Below are 25101 nucleotides of genomic sequence, written 5' to 3' on the forward strand. Positions count from 1 at the left end.
CTTGCTATATTGTATTTACTTCTCCACCATGGCCTTTTTTTGCCTTTACCTCCCTTATCTCACCTCACTTGCTCACTTCGTATATAGACTTATTTTTCTACTGTGTTATTGACTGTATGTTTGTTTTACTCCATGTGTAACTCTGTGTTGTTGTATGTGTCGAACTGCTTTGCTTTATCTTGGCCAGGTCGCAATTGTAAATGAGAACTTGTTCTCAACTTGCCTACCTGGTTAAATAAAGGTTAAATAAATAAATACGCCAAGTTTCCTGATTCGAGTCACAAGTGCACTTTTGTCACACAATGCAATGCTACAGATGTCTCAAGTTAAGGGAGTGTGCAATTGGCATGCTGACTGCAGAGCTGTTGCCAGTGAATTTAATGTTCATATATCTACCATAAGCCACCTCCAACATCGTTTTAGAGAATTTGGCAGCATATCCAACCGGCCTCACATCCGCAGACCACAAGTAACCCCGCCAGCCCAAGACCTCCACATCCTTCACCTGCAGGATCAGCCACCCAGACAGCTGATGAAACTGTGGGTTGTGCAACCAAATAATTTCTCAGAGAAGCTCATCTGCGCGCTCATCATCCTCACCAGGGTCTTGACCTGAATGCAGTTCGGTGTTGTCACTGACTAAATGGGCAAAGGCTGACCTTTGATGGCCACTGGCACGCTGGAGAAGTGTGCTCTTCAAGGATGAATCCCGGTTTAAACTGTACTGGGCAGATGGAAGACCACGTGTATGGCGTCGTGTGGGTGAGCGGTTTGCTGGTGTCAACATTTTGAACAGAGTGCCCCATTGTGGCAGTATGCTTATGGTATGGACAGGCATAAGCGACGTACAATTGCATTTTGTCGATTTTAATGCAGAGAGATACCGTGACAAGATCCTGAGGCCCATTGTCATTCCATTCATCTGCCACCATCACCTCATGTTTCAGCATGATAATGCATGGCCCCATGTTGTAAGGATCTGTACACAATTCCTGTAAGCTGAAAATGTCCCAGTTCTTCCATGGCCTGCACACTCATCAGACATGTCACCCATTGAGCATGTTTAGGATGCTCTGGATCCACTTGGACGAAGGCATGTTCCAGTTCCCGCCCATATCCAGCAACTTCACACAGCCATTGAAGAGGAGTGGGACAACATTCTACAGGCCACAATCAACCGCCTGATCAACTCTATGCGAAGGAGATGTGTTGCGCTGCAAGACGCAAATGGTTGTCACACCAGATACTGACTGGTTTTCTGATCCACACTCCTACCTTTTTATTTTTTAAGGTATATGTAACCAACCGATGAATATCTGTATTCCCAGTCATGTGATGTCCATAGATTAGGGCCTAATTAATTAATTTTAATTGACTGATTTCCTTATATGAACTATATAAAAATGGTTGCCTGTTGCATTTATATTCGTGTTCAGTGTGTGTGTGGTGGTGTGTGTATATAGTATAAACACACACTCGCATACGTAGTAGTGGCAAAAATATTTGCACTTGCACTTTGTTCAAAAAATGCAGCATTTCTTCCAGAAAACTGTTGAAACTTTGGTAATCCACATATGTATGTTTTCAATGTCTGAATAATTGTACTAAATCTTAGATTATTCCACAAAGAAATCCTAAAATGGCCCGGACAACATTATTTGCACCATCTAGAAGTAGTTAGAAATAATTAGATTTCCAGCAGGTGATTCTCCTTTACTTTGGAATTGAACTCACCAGTGGTGAGTTGCAGGTGCCTGCAGTATAAACATCACGTATTCATCCAGGTTAAATAGAGAAGAGGACTGGTACCTGTAGTAACCAGCTCCAGATCTCTCTTGACACTGTGTGTACCGCAACGAGCATGGACAAAAGAAAGAACCAGAGAATTATCTGAGGACGTCAGACACAAGATTGTAGTCAAGCATGGACAATCTCAATGCCACAAGTCCATCTCCAGAGACCTTGATGTTCCTGTTTCCACCGTACGTAATGTTATCGAGATGTTTAAGGCCCATGACACTGTAGCCAACCTCACTGGACGTGGCCTCAAAGAGAAAACTTGATGGAAGATTGCAGCGAAGGATTGTTAGAATGGTGGATAAGCACCTCGGCCAACTGCTACACAGATTCAAGCTGACCTTCAGACACAAGGTAGGACAGTTTCCTGTCGCACCATCCGTCGCCAACTCAATGGAAGGGGGTTATATGGTAGGAGACCCAGGAGGACCCCACTGCTGAGAGAAAGACATAAGAAAGCCTGACTGCAATTTGACAAAACATACCTGAACATGCCAAAATCCTTCTTGGAAAATGATGAGATGAGACCAAAGAGCTTTTTGGTAAAGTACACCATTTCTATGTTTTGGGGTTGCTTTGCTGCCTCTGGCACTGGGTGCCTTGAACGTGTGCATGACATCATGAAATCAGGAGAATACCAAGGTATTTTGGAGCGCAATGTCATACCCAGTGTCAGAAAGCTGGGTCTCTCTTCCAGCAGGACAATGACCCCAAACACACCCAGAAGTGGCCAGCAGATCTAAATCCCATTGAAAACCTTCTAATCTGGGAGAACTGGAGCAGTTTGCACAAGAGGAGTGGCCCAAACTGCCAGTACAGAGGTGCAGGAAGCTCGTCGTTGGCTACAGGAAGCGCTTGATTGCAGTTATTTTGACCAAAGGCTGTGCTACCAAATATTAAGTCAAGGGTGTCAATGCCATTTGTTTATTTTATGATTTATATGGATATATTAACTTCTGAATCAAAAACAAAGGTTCGGTAATATTACCAGTGAAATAAAAAATTGTGGCGACCAAATACTTTGTTCAATTTCAACTTATTTTTAGGGATAATTGTGAGTTACTTGAAAAAAGTGCAAGGTTGCCAGTATTTTTGGCCACGACTGTGTATGTATATATTGTGAAAGGCCATACCTATTCACTGACGAAATCCTAGGCAGGACAGCATGAAATGAGACTCAGAGACGTGACTTCAACAAAAAAGAAGGAATAGTCTCCAGCTCATAATCACTCTCCCCCCTATGCCCCTTCAGTCAGGCACAAACAATAATCAGTCAATTGGCCTCAGGTGAGCTCATCAGTAGTGGCTGTACTGCGGCCCACATCCAGGGGAGGGTGCAGTCGACCACTTGATTTGGCTGATCCCTCACAATTCCCCCACAATATATATAATATACAGTACCAGTTATTTGTGTGAAAACATCAAAACTATGAAATAACACATGGAATCATGTAGTAACCAAAGGTGTTAAACAAATCAAAATATCTTTGAGATTCTTCAAAGCAGCCACCCATTGCCTTGATGACAGCTTTGCACACTCTTGGCATTCTCTCAACCAGCTTCATAAGGAATGCTTTTCCAGCAGTCTTGAAGGACTTCCCACATATGCTGAGCACTTGGCTGCTTTTCCTTCACTCTGCTGTCCAACCATTTACAAACCATCTCAATTGGTTTGAGATCGGGTGATTGTGGAGAACAGGTCATCTGATGCAACACTCCATCCCTCTCCTTGGTTAAATAGCCCTTACACAGCCTGGAAGTGTGTTTTGGGTCATTGTCCTGTTATTGAAAAACAAATGATACGCCATCCCATCTGGTTTGAGCTTAGTTGGACTATCGCTGCAGAATGCTGTGGTAGCCGTGTTGGCTAAGTGTGCCTTAGATTCTAAATAAATAATAGACAGTGTCACCAGCAAAGCACCATCACACCTTTTCCTCCATGCTTCATGGTGGGAACCACACATGCAGAGATAATCCGGTCACCTACTCTGCGTCTCACAAAGACACAGCGATTGGAACCAAAAATCTCACATTTGGACTCATCAGACCAAATGGCAGATTTCTAATGTCTAATGTCCTTTGCTCGTGTTTCTTGGCCCAAGAAAGTCTCTTCTTCTTATTGATGTCCTTTAGTAGTGGTTTGTTTGCAATTCAACCATGAAGGTCTGATTTCACGCAGTCTCCTCTGAACAGTTGATGTGAGAATTCATTTGGGCTGCAATCTGAGGCTGGTAACGCTAATGAACTTATCCTCTGCAGCAGAGGTAACTTTTGGTCTTCCTTTCCTGTGGCAGTCCTCATGAGTGCCAGTTTCATCATAGCGTTTGATAGTTTTTGCGACTGCATTCAAAATTATTGAAATGTTCCAGATTGACTGACCTTCATGTCTTAAATTAATGATGGATTGTTGTTTCTCTTTGCTTATTTGAGCTGTTCTTTCCATATTATGGACTTGATCTTTTACCAAATAGGGTTGTCTTCTATATACCACCCCTACCTTGTCACAACACAACTGATTGGCTCAAACACATTAAGAAGGAAAGAAATTCCACAAATATACTTTTAACAAGGCACACCTGTTAATTGAAATGCATTCCTCATGAACCTGGTTGAGTGAATGCCAAAAGTGTGCAAAGCTGTCAAGGCAAAGGGTGGCTATTTGAAGAATCTCAAATATTTTTTTTTTTTTTATTTATTTAGCAATTTTTGGGTTACTACATGATTCCATATGTGTTATTTCATAGTTTTGATGTCTTCGTTATTATTCTACAATGTAGAAAAAAGTAAAAATAAAGAAAAACCCTTGAATGAGTAGGTGTTCTGAAACGTTCGACAGGTAGTGTAGCTCAATGCTATTTTGTGAGATGCAGGTGTTGGTATCACGATATGTCATTCAGACGTTCAATGGTAGGCAACAGCATAAGATGTAGACGTCATGCAGGCGTTTAGTCAGGTGTTGGTATCACGACATGTCAGTCAGATGTTCAATGGTAGGCAACAGTAGCTCATTATTGGCTCTGCTGTATCGCTCTCTTTCTCTCTCAATCTCTCACACACATACATAGCACCACAGCAACATTTGCACTCCTCCCTCTTGTCACTCCTCCTCTCTCACCTCCTCCGCAGCTCAAAGTGACCCTTCTCTTCACCTCTGGGACCCATGGCTAGAACAGGAGTAGAGAGATATGTCTTGGTCTATTAAAGGACCTCTTCGGTTGTAGCTGTGTTCTTGCCTGAAAGGGTTTAATGGAGTTGAACTAAGGGCAATTAGCTGACCAGGACACATGGTGCTCCAGTGGAGCTGTAGTGGAACAGTGGGACTTACCCGGACCAGTCCAATCGCCGTCAATCTTCGAGAGAAGGCTTCTCATATTCCCGTACTACATGAAAGCACACAGTACAAGGCATAAGGAAAATAGACTCACAATGCTTTTCAAAAGAGTGCACAGAATCATATTAAAAGGGAGATATGCACCTCTTAGGATGTCGTCTACAGTCAGTTCTGCCTTTATACAGTCAGTTCTGCCTTTATATGCCTTTACAATGAACTGAACAGACATACTCTGTTATTTATCTACCACCACTCTTAAAAATAGGCTACATTTCATCAGAAATGTGAAAGAATGTCCAGTCAATTCTGCTACACTTTTACACGGACAAAGGCCGAGATGGATGTATTTCCTACTGTGTAGCACCACTGTAACACACATTGTAATTGTATAACGCTGTATTATTAATAGTGACAGATGTACCCTGGCTAGCGAGTTGGTGCTAGTGGTGCTAGCTCTTAGCACCTGATCCATTTCCCTCCCCATGTCCGTGTTCACACACAAGTGCTTTGATTGGCGATGACATTTATGGGCTCCGCTCGAACAACACCCCGTGTCGAGTGTCCCCAGGGGCATCCCGGTCCCTCGCCTCCATCAGCCTGGCACACTCTAGAGTTGGTCAACCGTGTCAGTCCCCTAGGACGGGCCGTATGAACACATCTAGTTGGAACAAATCCTAGTTAAAAACACATCCTAGTTTGAACACATCCTAGCTTGATTGTTTTTAGTTGGAACACACAAATCCTGTTCCTAGTTGGAACACGCACTTCCTGTTCCTAGTTGGAACACGCACTTCCTGTTCCTAGTTGGAACACATCCTAGTTAGAACTAGAATGCTAGTAATTCTAGTTTTGAAAATCATCACTTTCTTTCAGAATAGGCCGAAACACACCAGCAAGGCCAAAGCCCCAATCCAAGATGGGAACACAACCGTCAGTGCCTATTTAAATAAATGTAGTGCTTTCATTCTAACTCACTCTATTTCCCCTTCTGTCTTCTCCATTAGAATTGGCCTTAGGGAGGATGATAGAAGGTGTTAGATTAGAAGGTCCCGGTGTTTCTCCATTCCAATAAGTGTCAGTCAGGTGGATGGTTGTGAGAGTGTTGTATATGGTTGTGAGAGGATTCACTCTGTATTCTCCTGCAATAGAAGCAGCAGCTTCTTCTGCTGTCTCTGTCTGTCTGGCTCCTTTCATCACAGGGGCATTGTGTATGGATTTACTGCCCTCAATGCCCCCAGGAGGGAGATTTGATTCCACTGCACTGGCTAATCTCTGTCTCCTCTCTCTTCCCCTCTTTATCTCTCTCTCGCGCTCTCTCTCTCTCTCTCTCTCTCTCTCTCTCTCTCTCTCTACTCTCTTCTTTTTTCTACTACTTATCTCAACTCTTCTTTTTACCGACTGCTCCTAATATCCCCCCCCCCCCCCCCCCCCCCCCCACCTTCATACAGCCACTCTCACTCCCCGGGCTCCATGGCGGCGGCGGTGCAAGGCAGCGAATGGTCTTGCGGCCGATGCACCTTCCTAAACGCAGGGGCGGCGCCGCGATGCTCCATCTGTGAGGCACCTCGCCAGAAGCCTGACCTAAACCAGATCCTGAGGCTGAGCAGCACCGAAGAGCAGCAACGCTGGGCTTGCCCCCGCTGCACCCTCAACAACCCCCAGGGCTCCGGCGCCTGCACCATCTGTGGCTTTGGACCCTCGCCAAGCACCCACACACCGACCACAAGCATGGCGACCATCGCCAATGGCCTCGTGCCGCCGGAGACTCCCACGCCTGTCATGACTCCCATGGTTCTCCTGGAGCCCCGCGGGCAGCAGCCGTCTGAGGAGGCACTGAGGAGGTCAGAGAGCAACGGGGACGTGGGGGGCCTGAGTGGCCCGGGTGGACCCGAGGGGCAGCAACACCACCACTTGGGCTGGGCGTGCCCGCGATGCACACTTCATAATACTCCTGTTGCACTGTCTTGTTCGGCCTGCGGGGGACCAAGGAAACTGTCGCTGCCCAAGATCCCCCCTGAGGCGTTGGTGGTGCCCGAAGTGCGCACGCCCGTGCTAGGGTTTCCCGTCCACGTGGCCCCTGCCCCCCTGCTCCTCATTGACTTGACGGATGACTCACCCACTGCAGCCGCCCCCTGTGAACCCCAGGAGCCCCCCCACAGCCACTTGCCCCCACCGCCACGCTCCTCCCCTTTCACGCCCTTCTCCTCTCTCCAGAACAACCCGGTGCCTCGCAGCAGGAGAGAGGTGCCCCCACCGGGGCGTCCGCCCAACCCTAACCCCAATGCCCCAAGCCCAACTTCTCCCTCCACGGCCTGCGTGCTGCCCCAGCACTGCCCTGCCCTCTGCCCTGCCAAGCCCAAGCACGCCCAGCCCCAGGAGCCCTCCTTCCCCAGCAAGCGCCACAGCATCCTGGAGGAAGGGGACGGCACCCACCCCCTTCCTTATCACACCTCCAAGACCCCCGTCACATCACCACCCACCTGGAAGTGCCATGGATGCTCCCTGCCCAACCTGAGTGACTCGTCCAAGTGCGAGGCATGCCACTCGTCGCGGGCCGGCGCCGACCTTATCGACCTGATGGGCTGCGAGTCGGTGCGCTTCACGCCAGCAAACCCCTCTAGTCCGGACTCCAGCACCTGGGCCTGCTCCAAGTGTACCCTACGCAACCCCACCGGGATGACCAAGTGCACTGCCTGCTGCTCCTCCAAGCTACACGGCTTCCAGGAGCCTAGTTCTCACTGCTGCCCGCACTGCAGGCTCCCCGGCCCCTGCTACTGCTCCTCAGCCTCCTCCACATTGTCTTCTGGACACAAAGCCAGGAAACAGGCCCGGGTCTACCCCTCGCCCTCGGCCACAAACACCTCCTCCTCTTCTTCCTCATCCTCGTCCTTCTCTTCCTCGTGCACACTGCTGCAGGAGAAGCAGTGGGGCTGTCCGGCGTGTACGCTGCTCAACGACGTCAAGTCCAAGAACTGCGCAGCATGCCACACACCTCAGCAGTACCTGACACTGCGCAAGGTGGCCAAGCCGCTTAAGAGGAGGGAGAGCATGCATGTGGAGGCGAGGCGGCGCAACGACGAGGGCGAAGCCAAGGAACTCTGGGAGAACATCACTACCTTCTGTCGAGAGGTAAGCCATCTGGAAACATGACGTTGGGAAATTGATTGTGTTTACGATTTTCAAAAGCTAATAGTTTTCTGAATAAAGAGCATGGGTCAAGACAACTGACATAATACGCTAGCAACTTAAATCCGTTTCCGTGTACAGAACACAATTTTTTTCATGCTGGGTGGTGCCTGGTAGCCATTTTGTTTCTTAAGAGCTCACCACTGACACGTCAGCATTTCTTTCAATGGAGATGAATAGTCAAGAAGCTTCCCAAACAGCATATTTCATTGTGCCATGAAGAGTGAATCCGTTAGGGTTGTTTTACATGCGTCACACTGCAACCCTGAAATGCCAGTACAGGGTTTTCTCTGGATGGAAAAGGGGCTTAGGTGGTGGGCGTGACAGTAATTAAGGAACGAGCCTTGGCTTGTGCGAGCCAGAACAGCTCACAGTGCAGGAGCCTATCTCCTTTTTCCGTGAGCATGAGGCAGGTTGATGTACAAGTACAGAGAATTTAGCAGTTTTAAAGATAGTTTCCTGCAATTATTATTTATTTATTATTTAGTCAGACTGCATCTGTGTCCTGTTACTGATGTTGACCAAACTTAGTGTAGACCGTCCTAACTTCCTACCCTGTGTCAGCATCTAGGGGCAACGTCAACCTATTACACAATGCTGCCCCTGGTACACTTTCTGATCCGCATAAGACTTCATGTCTCTCTGACTCCACTTTCTCTCACATAGACACTACCAGTCGGTTTCAGTCTTCAATTCACACAAGGAAACATTCATTGTCATTTGTTTTTAATTAAGAGGTGATAAATTGAAACCGCGAAATGAGGTTTTTGTAATGGTGAAATGGTGGCATGCAAGTCAACATTGGTCAGTTCAATTGCATTTCAAATCCAATTTTTCTAACTAAACTTTGATATAACATGTTTAATTAACAAATTACAGGAGGGTTGACCGTTTATCAAGGGGTCAACATAAATGTCAGTCTGGAAAAATGAATCAAGGTATTTTCTTAATTGAGAAAAACGAATTACAACCTAATCTCCAGATTAAAATACCTAATGTAGATTGACGTCCCTTTTCCCCACCACTCGTTGTTCAATATACTGAGGGTCTGATTTCTTAACCTTTGAAATCATGAAATATACTAATTCATTTCGAGGGAGAGAGGGGAATGTATAACGTTTACATTATGTCAGGATATGTCACTGAGGGAGAGAGGGTAATGTATAGCGTTTACATTATGTCAGGATATGTCACTGAGGGAGAGAGGGTAATGTATAGCGTTTACATTATGTCAGGAAATGTCACTGATACAGAGAGGGTAATGTATAGCGTTTACATTATGTCAGGATATGTCACTGAGGGAGAGAGGGTAATGTATAGCGTTTACATTATGTCAGAATATGTCACTGAGGGAGAGAGGGTAATGTATAGCGTTTACATTATGTCAGGATATGTCACTGAAGGAGAGAAGGTAATGTATAACTTTTACATTATGTCAGGATGTCACTGATACAGAGAGGGTAATGCATAATGTTTACATTATGTCAGGATATGTCACTGATACAGAGAGGGTAATGTATAGCGTTTACATTATGTCAGAATATGTTACTGAGGGAGAGAGGGTAATGTATAATGTTTACATTATGTCAGGATATGTTACTGATACAGAGAGGGTAATGTATAACGTTTACATTATGTCAGGATATGTCACTGAGGGAGAGAGGGTAATGTATAGCGTTTACATTATATCAGGATATGTTACTGAGAGAGAGAGGGTAATGTATAGCGTTTACATTATGTCAGGATATGTTATTGTTAACCATCAGGGATCCTATGGGAGGAGAAGAGACACAGTCTGATACAGAGAGGGTAATGTATAGCGTTTACATTATGTCAGGATATTTTATTGTTAACCATCAGGGATCCTATGGGAGGAGAAGAGACACAGTCTGATACAGAGAGGGTAATGTATAGTGTTTACATTATGTCTGAACATGTCACTGAGGGAGAGAGGGTAATGTATAGTGTTTACATTATGTCTGAACATGTCACTGAGGGAGAGAGGGTAATGTATAGCGTTTACATTATGTCAGGATATGTTACTGATGGAGAGAGGGTAATGTATAGCGTTTACATTATGTCAGGATATGTTACTGAGGGAGAGAGGGTAATGTATAGCGTTTACATTATGTCAGGATATGTTACTGATGGAGAGAGGGTAATGTATAGCGTTTACATTATGTCAGGATATGTTACTGAGGGAGAGAGGGTAATGTATAACGTTTACATTATGTCAGGATATGTTACTGAGGGAGAGAGGGTAATGTATAGCGTTTACATTATGTCAGGATATGTTATTGTTAACCATCAGGGATCTTATGGGAGGAGAAGAGACTCTGTCTGATAGAGTCTGATACAAGTCACCATGACAGCCGTGAGTTGGGGAGGAGTGAGGAATTTTGGCAGAGGTCAGGTCAGATGAAGTGAGGAAGAACATATATCACTAATGTTCTGTCTGGCAACAAAGGGGAATTGGCTGTTCAGATGTGTAAGGAGGGGCTCAGCATATGAGAAAGGGTTAAAGTGTGTGAATATGTTCGTTGTCTGTTCAGATGTTTAATCCTTTGGGGGAATGAACTTGGTTGGAGCTTTTATGGTGTCCGTCAAATGTCTTACTCTGTTATTTAGGACCTAACAATACTGAACAAAAATATAAACACAACAGGCAACAGTTTCAATGATTTTACTGAATTACAGTTCATATGAGGAAATCAGTCAATTGAAATCAATTCATTAGGCCCAAAACTATGGATTTCACACGATGGGGAAAATGACGGGGTTCCCATGATGGGGTTCGATCCCAGGCTGTGTCACAACCGGCCGTGACCGGGAGTCCCTTAGGGCGGCGCACACTTGGCCTAGTGTCGTCCGGGTTAGGGGAGGGTTTGGCCGGGGGGGCTTTACTTGGCTCATCGTGCTCTACCGACTCCTTGTGGTGGGTCGGGTGCCCGCAGGCTGACTACGGTGTTTCATCCGACACATTGGTGCAGCTGGCTTCCGAGTTAAGTGTGCGGGTGTTAAGCAGCGTGGTTTGGCGGGTCATGTTTCAGACCATGCATCACTCGACCTTTGCTTCTCCCGAACTCGTTGGGGAGTTGCAGTGATGAAATTGGGAGAGAAAGGGGGTAAAACATGTAAAGTGTTGGTCTCATGTTTCATGAGCTAAAATAAAATATCCCAGTAAATCATACTCACAAAAAGCTAATTTCTCTCAAATTTCGTGCACAAATTTGTTTACATCCCTGTTAGTGAGCATTTCACCTTTGCCAAGATAATCCATCCATCTGACAGGTGTGGCATATCAAGAAGCTGATGAAACAGCATGGTCATTACACAGGTGCACCTTGTGCTTGGGACAGTAAAAGGCAACTCTAAGATGTGCAGTTTTATAACACAACACAATGCCACAGGTCTCTCAAGTTTCGAGGGAGTGTGCAATTGGCATTCTGACTGCAGGAATGTCCACCAGAGCTATTGCCAGAGATTTTAATTTTAATTTCTCTACCATAAGCCACCTCCAACGTCATTTTAGAGAATGTGGCAGTGCCTCCGACTAGACTCACACCCGCAGACTAGAGGTTGACCGATTATGATTTTTCACCGCCGTTACCGATTATTGGAGGACCAAAAATCCGATACTGATTTTAATCTGACGATTTTTATTTATTTATTTGTAATAATGACAATTACAACAATACTAAATGAACACTTCTTTTAACTTAATATAATACATCAATAAAATCAATTCAGCCTCAAGTAAATAATGAAACATGTTCAATTTGGTTTAAATAATGCAAAAACAAAGTGTTGGAGAAGAAAGTAAAAGTGCAATGTGTTCTATGTAAGAAAGCTAACGTTTCAGTTCCTTGCTCAGAACATGAGAACATATGATAGCTGGTGGTTCCTTTTAACATGAGTCTTCAATATTCCCAGGTAAGAAGTTTTAGGTTGTAGTTATTATAGGAATGATAGGACTATTTCCCTCTATACCATTTGTATTTCATTAACCTTTGACTATTGGATGTTCTTATAGGCACTTTAGTATTGCCAGTGTAACAGTATAGCTTCCGTCCCTCCCCTCGCTCCTACCTGGGCTCGAACCAGCAACACAACGACAACAGCCACCATCCAAGCAGCATTACCCATGCAGAGCAAGGGGAACAACTACTACAAGGCTCAGAGCGAGTGACGTTTGAAACGCTATTAGCGCACACTAACTAGCTAGCTATTTCACTTCGGTTACACCAGCCTCATCTCGGGAGTTGATAGGCTTGAAGTCATAAACAGCACAACGTAGAGCTGCTGGCAAAACGCACAAAAGTGCTGTTTGAATGAATGTTTACGCGCCTGCTTCTGCCTACCACCGCTCAGTCAGATACTTAGATACGTGTATGCTTGTATGCTCAGTCAGATTATATGCACTGCAGGACACGCTAGATAATATCTAGTAATATCATCAACCATGTGTAGTTAACTAGTGATTATGATTGATTGTTTTTTATAAGATAAGTTTAATGCTAGCTAGCAACTTACCTTGGCTTACTGCATTCGCGTAACAGCCAGTCTCCTTGTGGAGTGCAACGAGAGAGAGACAGGTCGTTATTGCGTTGGACTAACTGTTGCAAGTTTGGATCGCCCGAGCTGACAAGGTGGAAATCTGTCGTTCTGCCCCTGAACAAGGCAGTTAACCCACCGTTCCTAGGCCGTCATTGAAAATAAGAATGTGTTCTTAACTGACTTGCCACGTTAAATAAGGCTATAAAAAAAATTATTGGCAAATCGGTGCCCAAAAATACCGATTTCCGATTGTTATGAAAACTTGAAATCGGCCCTAATTAATCGGCCATTCCGATTAATCGGTCGACCTCTACCGTAGACCACATGTAACCACGTCAGCCCAGGACCTCCACCTGTGGAATCGTCTGAGACCAGTCACCCGGACAACTAATGAAACTGGTTTGCACAACCAAAGAATTTCTTTACAAACTGTCAGAAACCATCTCAAGGAAGCTCATCTGTGTGGCCGTTGTCCTCACCAGGGTCTTGACCTGACTACAGTTCGGCTTTGTAACCAACTTCAGTGGGCAAAAGCTCACCTTCGATGGCCACTTGCACACCGGAGGAGTTTGCTCTCACGGATGAATCCCGGTTACAACTCTTCCAGGAAGATGAAAGACTTATGGCGTCGTGTGGGCGAGTGGTTTGCTGATGTCAACGTTGTGAACAGAGTGCCCCATTGTGGCAGTGGGGTTATGGTATGAGCAGGCATAAGCTACGGACGATGAACACAATTGCATTTTATCGATGGCAATTTGAATGCACAGAGATCCTGTGACAAGATCCTGAGGCCCATTGTCGTGCCATTCATCCGCTGCCATCACCTCATGTTTCAGCATGATAATGCACAGCCCCATGTCACAAGGAGCTGTACACAATTCCTGGAAGCTGAAAATGTCCCAGTTCTTCCATGGCCTGCATACTCACCAGATTATCTGGATCGACATGTATAGCAGCAAGTACCAGTTCCCGCCAATATCCAGCAACTTCCACGCCCCTACTTAAAAAAATATTTATATCTTTCATGGGAGTTTTTCCTAGCCACCGTGCTTCTACACCTGCATTGCTTGCTGTTTGGGGTTTTAGGCTGGGTTTCTGTACAGCACTCTGTGACATCAACTGATGTAAGAAGGGCTTTATAAATACATTTTATTGATTGATCTGTGACCACATCTGTATTCCCAGTCATGTGAAATTCATAGATTAGGGCCTAATGATTTATTTCAATTGACTGATATATGAACTGTAACTCAGAAAGTCATATGTTGTCATATAAATGTAATTGATTGCAGCCATTTTTTTTATGTATAGGATTCATCATTTTCAAAAATATAACCTAACATTTGGCCCATTTTTTTTTTACAATGAGGAATCCAAAGAAATGGTAAAAAAGCGACCCACGAACCCCCACACCCCACGCCAAACCCACCCCAACGAGTATATAATATATATTCTGTCTGACCACTAGATGCTTGTGTTGTTCCTGCAAATAGGTGATTTATTTTAAATAATAAAATACAAAATATGATATCAAATCAAATGTATTTATATAGCCCTTCGTACATCAGCTGATATCTCAGTGCTGTACAGAAACCCAGCCTAAAACCCCAAACAGCAAGCAATGCAGGTGTAGAAGCACGGTGGCTAGGAAAAACTCCCTAGAAAGGCCAAAACCTAGGAAGAAACCTAGAGAGGAACCAGGCTATGTGGGGTGGCCAGTCCTCTTCTGGCTGTGCCGGGTGGAGATTATAACAGAACATGGCCAAGATGTTCAAATGTTCATAAATGACCAGCATGGTCGAATAATAATAAGGCAGAACAGTTGAAACTGGAGCAGCAGCACGACCAGGTGGACTGGGGACAGCAAGGAGTCATCATGTCAGGTAGTCCTGGGGCATGGTCCTAGGGCTCAGGTCCTCCGAGAGAGAGAAAGAAAGAGAGAAGGAGAGAATTAGAGAACGCACACTTAGATTCACCCAGGACACCGAATAGGACAGGAGAAGTACTCCAGATATAACAAACTGACCCTAGCCCCCCGACACATAAACTACTGCAGCATAAATACTGGAGGCTGAGACAGGATGTGTCAGGAGACACTGTGGCCCCATCCGAGGACACCCCCGGACAGGGCCAAACAGGAAGGATATAACCCCACCCACTTTGCCAAAGCACAGCCCCCACACCACTAGAGGGATATCTTCAACCACCAACTTACCATCCTGAGACAAGGCTGAGTATAGCCCACAAAGATCTCCGCCATGGCACAACCCAAGGGGTATTGGTTTAAGCTATGAACAAGGTATGACAGCAATCCATGTTTTGGTTTGGTTGTCCATTTTTTTCGTTTTAACATTTGTGGCACAAATCCAATGCAAGTCAATGGAACCTATATTAGCATTTTGACACTTCATGTCCAAACTGTCCTAAAGGAGTGGTTTTGGAAATGTTTCAGTGGGCACCCCATTTTTTTCCTCCTGAATTTCTGTGGACCCAATTTTCTTTCTCCTATAATTTCTCACAACCCCACGCCAAATCTAATGACACAAACCTAATTTTCAAATCAATAAATAACCTTCAAAAAATGATTTGGATGTGAAGCGTGAAAATACTAATATAGGTTCCATCTTTGGATGGGTTGCTGTTATACCTGGTCCATTAACTGCTTACAAGCTAAGGAAACCAATTTGGATGGGTTGCTGTTATACCTGGTCCATAAACTGCTTACAAGCTAAGGAAACCAATTTGGCATTTTGAAATTTGGGTGGACTATCCCTCAAAAATTGAGGGGAGGGGGAGATCATAAAAAAAACTAATAGCAGGAACAGCCCCATCTAGTGGTCAGAATCCAGTAATATCAGGATGTAAACTCAGCTAAAAAAGAAACTTCCCTTTTTCAGGACCCTCTCTTTCAAAGATAATTCATAAAAATCCAAATAACTTCACAGATCTTCATTGTAAAGGGTTCAAACACTGTTTCCCATGCGTGTTCAGTGAAGCATGAACAATAATGAACATGCACCTGTGGAACAGTCGTTAACCTGTTAGATCTCTAGGGGCGCTATTTCATTTTTGGATAAAAAACGTTCCCGTTTTAAGCGCGATATTTTGTCACGAAAAGATGCTCGACTATGCATATTCTTGACAGTTCTGGAAAGAAAACACTCTGAAGTTTCAGAATCTGCAAAGATTTTGTCTGTAAGTGCCCCAGAACTCATTCTACAGGCGAAACCAAGATGATGCATCACCCAGGAATTAGCAGAATTTCTGAAGCTCTGTTTTCCATTCTCTCCTTATATGGCTGTGATTGCGCAAGGAATGAGCCTACACTTTCTGTCGTTCGCCCAAGGTCTTAGCAGCATTGTGACGTATTTGTAGGCATATCATTGGAAGATTGACCATAAGAGACTACATTTTCCAGGTGTCCGCCTGGTGTCCTGCGTGGAATTCGGTGCGCAATTGCCAGCTGCTTGTACTTTTCCATTTGATATAGGGGAGAAACCATGTGTCCAAGAACGATATATCAATGAAGAGATATGTGAAAAACACCTTGATGATTGATTCTAAACAACGTTTGCCATGTTTTCAGTCGATATTATGGAGTTAATTTGGAAAAAAGTTCGCGTTTTGAGGACTGAATTTTCGTTTTTTTTTGGTAGCCAAATGTGATGTATAAAACGGAGCTATTTCTAATACACAAAGAATCTTTTTGGAAAAACTGAGCATCTGCTATCTAACTGAGAGTATCCTCATTGAAAACATCAGAAGTTCTTCAAAGGTAAATTATTTTATTTGAAGGCTTTTATGTTTTTGTTGAAATGTTGGGTGCTGGATGCTAACGCTAATGCTAACGCTAAATGCTACGCTAGCTAGCTACTTTTACACAAATTATTGTTTTCCTATGGTTGAGAAGCATATTTTGAAAATCTGAGATGACAGTGTTGTTTACAAAAGGCTAAGCTTGCGAGATGGCATATTTAATATTTATTTCATTTCATTTGCGATTTTCATGAATAGTTAACGTTGCGTTATGGTAATGAGCTTGAGGCTGTAGTCACGATACCGGATCCGGGTTTGGGAGATCAGAGAGGTTAAGACACTAACCGCTTACAGACGGTAGGCAATTAAGGTCACAGTTATGAAAACTTAGGACACTAAAGAGGCCTTTCTACTGACTCTGAAAAACACCAAAAAGAAAGATGCCCAGGGACCCAGCTCATCCGTGTGAAAGTGCCTTAGGCATGCTGCAAGGAGGCATGAGGACTGCATATGCGGCCAGGGCAATAAATTGCAATGTCCGTACTGTGAGACACCAAAGACAGCGCTACAGGGAGACAGGACGGACAGCTGATCGTCCTTGCAGTGGCAGACCACGTGTAACAACACCTGCACAGGATCGGTACATCCGAACATCACACCTGCAGGACAGGTGCAGGATGGCAACAACAACTGCCTGAGTTACACCAGGAATGCACAATCCCTCCATCAGTGCCCAGACTGTCCGCAATAGTCTGAGAGAGGCTGGACTGAGGGCTTGTAGGCCTGTTGTAAGGCAGGTCCTCACCAGACATCACTGGCAACAACGTTGCCTATGGGCACAAACCCACCGTCGCTGGACCAGACAGGACTGGCAAAAAAGTGCTCTTCACTGACGAGTCGCAGTTTTCTCTCACCAGGGGTGATGATCGGATTCGCGTTTATCGTTGAAGGAATGAGGCCTACATTGAGGCCTGTACTCTGGAGCGCGGGATCGATTTGGAGGTGGAGGGTCCGCCATGGTCTGGGGCGGTGTGTCACAGCATCATCGGAATTACCTTGTTGTCATTGCAGGCAAACTCAATGCTGTGCATTACAGGGAAGACATACTCCTCCCTCATGTGGTACCCTTCCTGCAGGCTCATCCTGACATGACTCTCCAGCATGACAATGTCACCAGCCATACTGCTCGTTCTGTGCATGATTTCCTGCAAGACAGGAATGTCAGTGTTCTGCCATGGCCAGCGAATTCCCGGATCTCAATCCTATTGAGCATGTCTGGGACCTGTTGGATCAGAGGGTGCGGGCTAGGGCCATTCCCCCAAGAAATGTCCGGGAACTTGCAGGTGCCTTGGTGGAAGAGTGGGGTAACATCTCACAGCAAGAACTGGCAAATCTGGTGCAGTCCATGAGGAGGAGATGCACTGCAGTACTTAATGCAGCTGGTGGCCACACCAGATACCGACTGTTACTTTTGATTTTGACCCCCCCCCCCCCCCCCCCCCTCCCCCCCCTTTATTCAGGGACACATTATTCAATTTCTGTTAGTCACATGTCTGTGGAACTTGTTCAGTTTATGTCTCAGCTGTTGAATCTTGTTTATGTTTATACAAATATTTACACATGTTAAGTTTGCTGAAAATAAACGCAGTTGACAGTGAGAAGACATTTCTTTTTTTGCTGAGTTTAGGATGGCACATCGACCTATCAACTTCGATTACTCATTTCTCTGAACAGGAGAACAAAAACAACACCAAATTCACTGAGAAGACATTACATAGCATGACAAAACAGATCTCAGAGCCGCAGCTTCATACTCTTTGTCAGAGAACTGGTTTTGGGTCCATATGTGGCTTTTGACCATTTCTGTGGATTTCTCATGTCTTACTCACTAACCACGTTTCCATCCAGAAACACTGTGTAACATTTTTGTATTTTTTATATCAAGACACCTATGATGGAAACAGGACGTTTGGTACAATTTTATAAATGCTGACAGATTATTTGTTTTGTTGACATGGTGGGATCTTTTTGTGTTGGTAAATGTATTGCGCAATAAATTATTGTGGATACACCTTTATGCAGAAATATTGATATTATAACCATCATACCAAAGTAAACTTGGAGCCACGCGATGATATCGTGTGTGATCCTCCCACTACGACTCGGGAAACCATGCAGTTTATTGATATTATAACCATCATACCAAAGTAAACTTGGAGCCACGCGATGATATGGTGTGTGATCCTCCCACTACGACTCGGGAAACCATGCAGTTTATTGCAGTGTTTATTTGGCTACAGATGAAATAACTTATGAACTTCACAGGGTGGTGAAAGTGCACAGTGATTCTTGATGCTCCTTTTCAATAAATATTGAGTGTCTGATCCTGGTGACATGACGATCGATACTTGCAGATTTTAGAATATTCACGTGATATGTCGCCATTTCGATAGAAACCTAGCTAGTGTTATAAAAAAGTTTGCTCCAAATCAAATGTCAGGTACTATATTTTTTGAATATTAAATTAATCCTATAAATTAAATTAAATGACTGCCCAATTTGTGTGCAGTCATTTAGCTTAATTACTCAGATCAAATAATTACTCAGATCAAATTATATTTGAACAAAATAATGTTTCAGGAATGCTAATCTCATCTGTTTCTAACTACAGAAAGGATTTCAGAACAATCTGAGATGGTAGGTGTCATGGCTGATGAAATGACATGGAACGATCCCCACAAAAGAGGGGGAAGATGGCAGCATCTGTTGCTAGCTCACTTTTGAACTTTTTCAAGATCAAATCAAATGTTATGGGTCACATACACATGGTTAGCAGATGTTATTGCGAGTGTAGCGAAATGCTTGTGCTTCTAATTCCGACAGTGCAGTAATATCTAACAAGTAATCTAACAATTCCACAGCAACTACCTTATACACACAAATGTAAAGGGAAGGAATACGAATATGTACATGTAAATAAATATATGGTATGAAATACAGTATATACATATGAGATAAGATATGTAAATGTATTAAAGTGGCATTATTTAAAGTGGCTAGTGATCCATTTCTATAAGTGGCCAATGATTTGAGTCTGTATGTAGGCAGCAGCCTCTCTGTGTTAGTGATGGCTGTTTAACAGTCAATGGCCTTGAGATATAAGCTGTTTCTTTGTCTCTCGGTCCCTGCTTTGATGCACCTGTACTGACCTCGACTGGATGGTAGCGGGGTGAACAGGCAGTGGCTCGGGTGGTTGTTGTCCTTGATGATCTTTTTGGCCTTCCTGTGACAACGGGTGCTGTAGGTGTCCTGGAGGAAAGGTAGTTTGCCCCCGGTGATGCGTTGTGCAGACCGCACCACCCTCTGTAGAGCCTTGGTCTTGAGAGCGGTGCAGTTGCCATACCAGGTGGTGGTATTGCTCGACAGGATGCTGTCAATTGTGCATCTGTAAAAGTTTGTGAGGGTTTTAAGTGACAAGCCAAATTTCTTCAGCCTCCTGAGGTTGAAGAGGCGCTGTTGTGCCTTCTTCACCACACTCTCTGTGTGGTGGACCTTTTCAGTTTGTCGGTGATGTGTACGCCGAGGAACTTAAAACTTTCCTCCTTCTACACAACTGTCCCGTCGATGTGGATGGGAAGGTGCTCCCTCTGCTGTTCCCTGAAGTTCACAACCATCTCCATAGTTGACGGTAAGTGAGAGGTTGTTTTCCTGACACCACACTCCGAGTGCCCTCATCTCCTCCCTGTAGGCTGTCTAGTCGTTGTTGGTAATCAAGCCCACTACCATTGTGTCGTCTGCAAACTTGATGATTGAGTTGGAGGCGTGCATGGCCACGCAGTAATGGGTGAACAGAGAGTACAGGAGGGGGCTGTCGGCACCATTGAATCAGCATTTCGGTGTTTACCAGTTTACCTAGGCCTAAATCGTCTCATGTATAAGCAAGAAAATGGGGGGGAAATTGAAACTGCAACATAGTCGCTCACACATTTCAGGGTATCGTGTTCATCATGCAAAAACATTGGCTCTACCTTGCATTATTCATGTCAAATGCTACTCTGTGAGTTGCAGGTTCACCTTTGGAAGCGTGTGTGGGAAGCAGGCTATAGAGGAAGGATGTTAGAGAGATCCTCTCTTCCTCTGGAGCAATTAGGCAAATGTACAGCTGAAGTCGGAAGTTTACATTCACTTAGGTTGGAGTCATTGAAACTCATTTTTCAACCACTCCACAAATTTCTTGTGAACAAACTATAGTTTTGGCAAGTCAGTTAGGACATCTACTTTGTGCATGACACAAGTCATTTTTCCAACAATTTTTTACAGACAGATTATTTCACTTATAACTCACTGTATCACAATTCCAGTGGGTCAGAAGTTTACATACACTAAGTTGACTGTGCCTATAAACAGCTTGGAAAATTCCAGAAAATGATGTCATGGCTTAAGAAGCTTCGGATAGGCTATTGACATTATTTGAGTCAATTGGTAGTGTACCTGTGGATGTATATCAAGGCCTACCTTCAAAATCAGTGTCTCTTTAATTGACATCATGGGAAAATCAAAAGAAATCAGCCAAGATAAAAATTGTAGACCTCCACCAGTCTGGTTCATCCTTGGGAGCAATTTCCAAATGCCTGAAGGTACCACGTTCATCTGTATAAACAATAGTACGCAAGTATAAACACCATGGGACCACGCAGCCGTCATACCACTCAGGAAGGAGACGCGTTCTGTCTCCTAGAGATGAACGTACTTCGGTGCGAAAAGTGCAAATCATTCCCAGAACAACAGCAAAGGACCTTGTGAGGATGCTGGAGGAAACAGGTACAAAAGTATCTATATCCACAGTAAAACTAGTCCTACATTGACATAACCTGAAAGGTCGCTCAGCAAGGAAGAAGCCACTGCTCCAAAACCCCCATAAAAAAGCCAGACTATGGTTTGCAAATGCACATGGGGACAAAGATCGTATTTTTTGGAGAAATGTCCTCTGGTCTGATGAAACAAAAATAGAACTGTTTGGCCATAATGACCATCGTTATGTTTGGAGGAAAAAGGGGGAAGATTGCAAGCCGAAGAACACCATCCCAACTGTGAAGCACGGGAGTGGCAGCATCATGTTGTGAGGGTATTTTGCTGCAGGAGGGACTGGTGCACTTCACAAAATACATGGCATCATGAGGGAGGAAAAGTATGTGGAAATATTGAAGCAACATCTCAAGACATCAGTCAGGAAGTTAAAGCTTGGTCGCAAATGGGTCTTCCGAATGGACAATGACCCCAAGCATTCTTCCAAAGTTGTGGCAAAATGGCTTAAGGACAACAAAGTTGCCCATGCCCTAACATTTGTGGGCAGAACTGGAAAAGCGTGTGCGAGCAAGGAGGCCTACAAACCTGACTCAGTTACACCAGTTCTGTCAGGTGAGTTTTGACCCATTCCTCCTAACTTATTGTGGGAAGCTTGTGGAAGTCTACCGAAACGTTTGACCCAAGTTAAACAATTTATAGGCAACACTACCAAATACTAATTGAGTGTATGTAAACTTCTGACCCACTGGGAATGTGATGAAAGAAATAACAGCTGAAATAATTAATTTTCTCTGCTATTATTCTGACATTTCACATTCTTAAAATAAATTGGTGATCCTAACTGACCTAAGACAGGGAATTTTTGCTGGGATTAAATGTCTGGAATTGTGAACAACTGAGTTTAAATGTATTTGGCTAAGGTGTATGTAAACTTCTGACTTAAACTGTATTCCTTCATATGTTCTTTCTCGTCCCTCACTCCCATTATCATAAACCTCCTCTTCCTCCTCTCACTTCTATTCCCCCGTGCACCATAACTCCCCACCTTTCCTCTGTTGCTGTGGCACTACCCATGTGCACACTGTGGTGAACACGGGCCATTCTATTTTTAGAAACGGGGGAGTAGGGTAACAGCAATTATCCACTTCCCTAAAGCGAATGTAATCAGCGGGAGCATGGAGCGGCACATCTCAGTTTATGGAGGGTGACGTCGGCTAAGCACACGCTGTCCATGCAGTGCATTTATCTCCCCTAGGGTGCCTCATGACTGCCTCAGCCTAACACAAGATGATAAAATACTTCCTCCGGTATATAAACGATAGGACTACCACATGCCCAGTTGGCATGCACAGAGTGCCACAGACCACACACCACTCCAAAGCCACTCTACAGAATGTAACGGTTCGTCTTGGATTTCCTGATGTGGTCTTGTGTCCTTCTTGGTCAAAGATAAGAGAGCTTAGATGAGTACAATGTTGTGGAGGCATATCTCCTATCTAGCCATTTCAGTCACAGACAAGGAGATCAAGAACGGAAGCTATATGAGAATGCAGCAAAGATGGTATTTAGATAGATAGATAGTTTAAGGACAAAGGCAACAATCCTCATAGACAATATCCCTCCATGGTCTACTACTTCAGGTTTTAAGCAATAAAGAAATAGCCCCAAGTGTGCCCCGTGCCACTGTACGATTTAATTCAGGGGAACGACACTGAGGCGTGTTGGCGTTCTTTCTAACTTGTAAAGCCCCGTGTGGTGAAGTGTGCCCATCCACTGTACGATTTAATACAGGGGAACGACACTGAGGCGTGTTGGCGTTCTTTCTAACCTGTAAAGCCCCGTGTGGTGAAAACATTGTTTCTCGACTACCACCAAATACAGAGTAAACTGAACATATTCATTGTTTCCTGTTGACAACATCACATATTATTCTAGTCCCTTCTATTTTCCATTAAACAGCCGAGGCTATATAACAGCACAATTCACACAGTAGGCCTACATGTGGATGGTAATTGAAAGCAACAGCGACAAGGCAAACCACCACTTTTCACTTGGACAAATTTCAACCGCCACACGATTTAACTGGTCATAGTGGCTCATGTTTTACAATAAGCCACTGTAAATGACGCTGTTATCGGTGCTCTTTTTATGTGACGGCAGTGTGCCAATGTCACGTCGGCTCAATAGCCATCCATCACTACTGTTACCACGATCAATAGGTTGACTGTAGCGTCGAACTGGGTTGCAGGGAGTGCCAGTCACTCCCTCTCTGCATTAAAACATCCCCGTATTGATTCAGGTTTCTATAGAGACTCAGACAGCTGGAGTGCTGTTTGTTTTGTTAGCCAGAATAGTCTAGCCATGAACTGTGAGTGCTCTCAGGCATTGGCCCAGCCTTGAGAATTACCCAACACAGTTCCATCGGAGACAGTCAGACGGTCAGTCAGACCAGCACTGTGTTACACTGTCGCCCTCACAACAAACAGCTGGACCTGGCGAGATTAGGTGAAGGGACACTAAAGCTGCATGTGACTGTTTGTGTCTTGTCTGTTTGACTTGCTGTGGCAGTCTGTCCTATTTTTACACGGGTCATGATGGTGCTTCGTCCTCGTTTGCCTTTGATTTCGGGGACACGCTCCTCATACAGGTTTATCCAAGTTCTTCTACCCTACCGTCTCTGTGAGGTCCTGAGCTGTCGGCGTGTGGCTTTTGAGCCAGTGAGTCACTGATAGCCCCCGGTGGGGCTAAATCTGCTGGAGCATGATGGGAAATGGGGACAGGGGCCAAAGTACTGCTGCCGATGTCTGGCACAGTGTCGAGGGCGACAGAAGTGGCTTTTGTGTAGGGTGACGAATGAATTTTCCTCCACCGGCTGTGCGACGCCGGGTTACAGTACTTTCCACTGGTTCAGGATGCGGGATCCAACTGCTGCCACCAGTGAGCAGAGGAAATAGGATAGACTAGTCTTTGTATGTGTGCTCTCAGGTTTGTCAAACAGGGTTTTGGCAGTGACAAAGTGTGACACATAGGTTGTGTACTGTAGGTCAGTTCGCCTAAATGCAAACTGTTATGTTGAAGTAGACATTTTTTGTGTGTGTTTCAAAGAGGCCATGTTTAGCCTAAGTGAGCGCTTGATAGTTCTTCACAGGGAGCGCAGGTCAGTGTGTTCAGAAGCGTCACGGTGTAATTCAGTGTGCCGTCTTCTTGATCTCGGGAGATGCGTTTTGATATATGTTAGCACAGCACATTCCATGCTGCGTGTGCATCTTAATGTGTTAGCAGCAGGGGGAGGCTCCTTGAGCCGCGCGACCACTCAGTGCCGGTGGTTGTCCTTGTGCTTTGTCTCAGCATCCCGTGACAGTGGCCTGCAGGGCTCCAAATGTATCATCATTCGTTTAACACAGACATCAGACAGAAATCTGGAGGCTAGCGTCTGTAATGGCTTATAGGCCTAACCTTAGATCCCTGATAGTGTCATGTTGAGGCTATTTGACATGTTGTTAGTTTACACATACTGTATTTACAATATATTCTGGGATTTCCAGAGTGCAGCCAACATACACATTTTCTCTCAGTGTGGTGACTTAGTCTTGTTTCGACTAGTCTTTATGCCAGTATGGTGTTACACTTGTTCAGCCTTCTCCTCTCCAAGCAAATGTTTTGTGCCA

The 25101-nt window shown here is 44.6% G+C and overlaps 1 protein-coding gene across 2 annotated transcripts in view; it reads left to right on the top strand.

Moving 5' to 3' along the window:
- LOC110498718 (calpain-15) overlaps positions 1 to 25101 on the top strand; it is a 114818-nt gene that overhangs the window by 43263 nt on the left and 46454 nt on the right. For both annotated transcript variants that reach the window (XM_036955590.1, XM_036955589.1), the window contains exon 2: positions 6577 to 8257. In XM_036955590.1, coding sequence (XP_036811485.1) covers positions 6599 to 8257 — 1659 coding nt within the window. In that variant the 5' untranslated portion in view covers positions 6577 to 6598. The remainder of the gene's footprint in view (positions 1 to 6576; positions 8258 to 25101) is intronic.

This window comes from Oncorhynchus mykiss, chromosome 20, assembly GCF_013265735.2.
Source record: "Oncorhynchus mykiss isolate Arlee chromosome 20, USDA_OmykA_1.1, whole genome shotgun sequence".
NCBI lineage: Eukaryota > Metazoa > Chordata > Actinopteri > Salmoniformes > Salmonidae > Oncorhynchus > Oncorhynchus mykiss.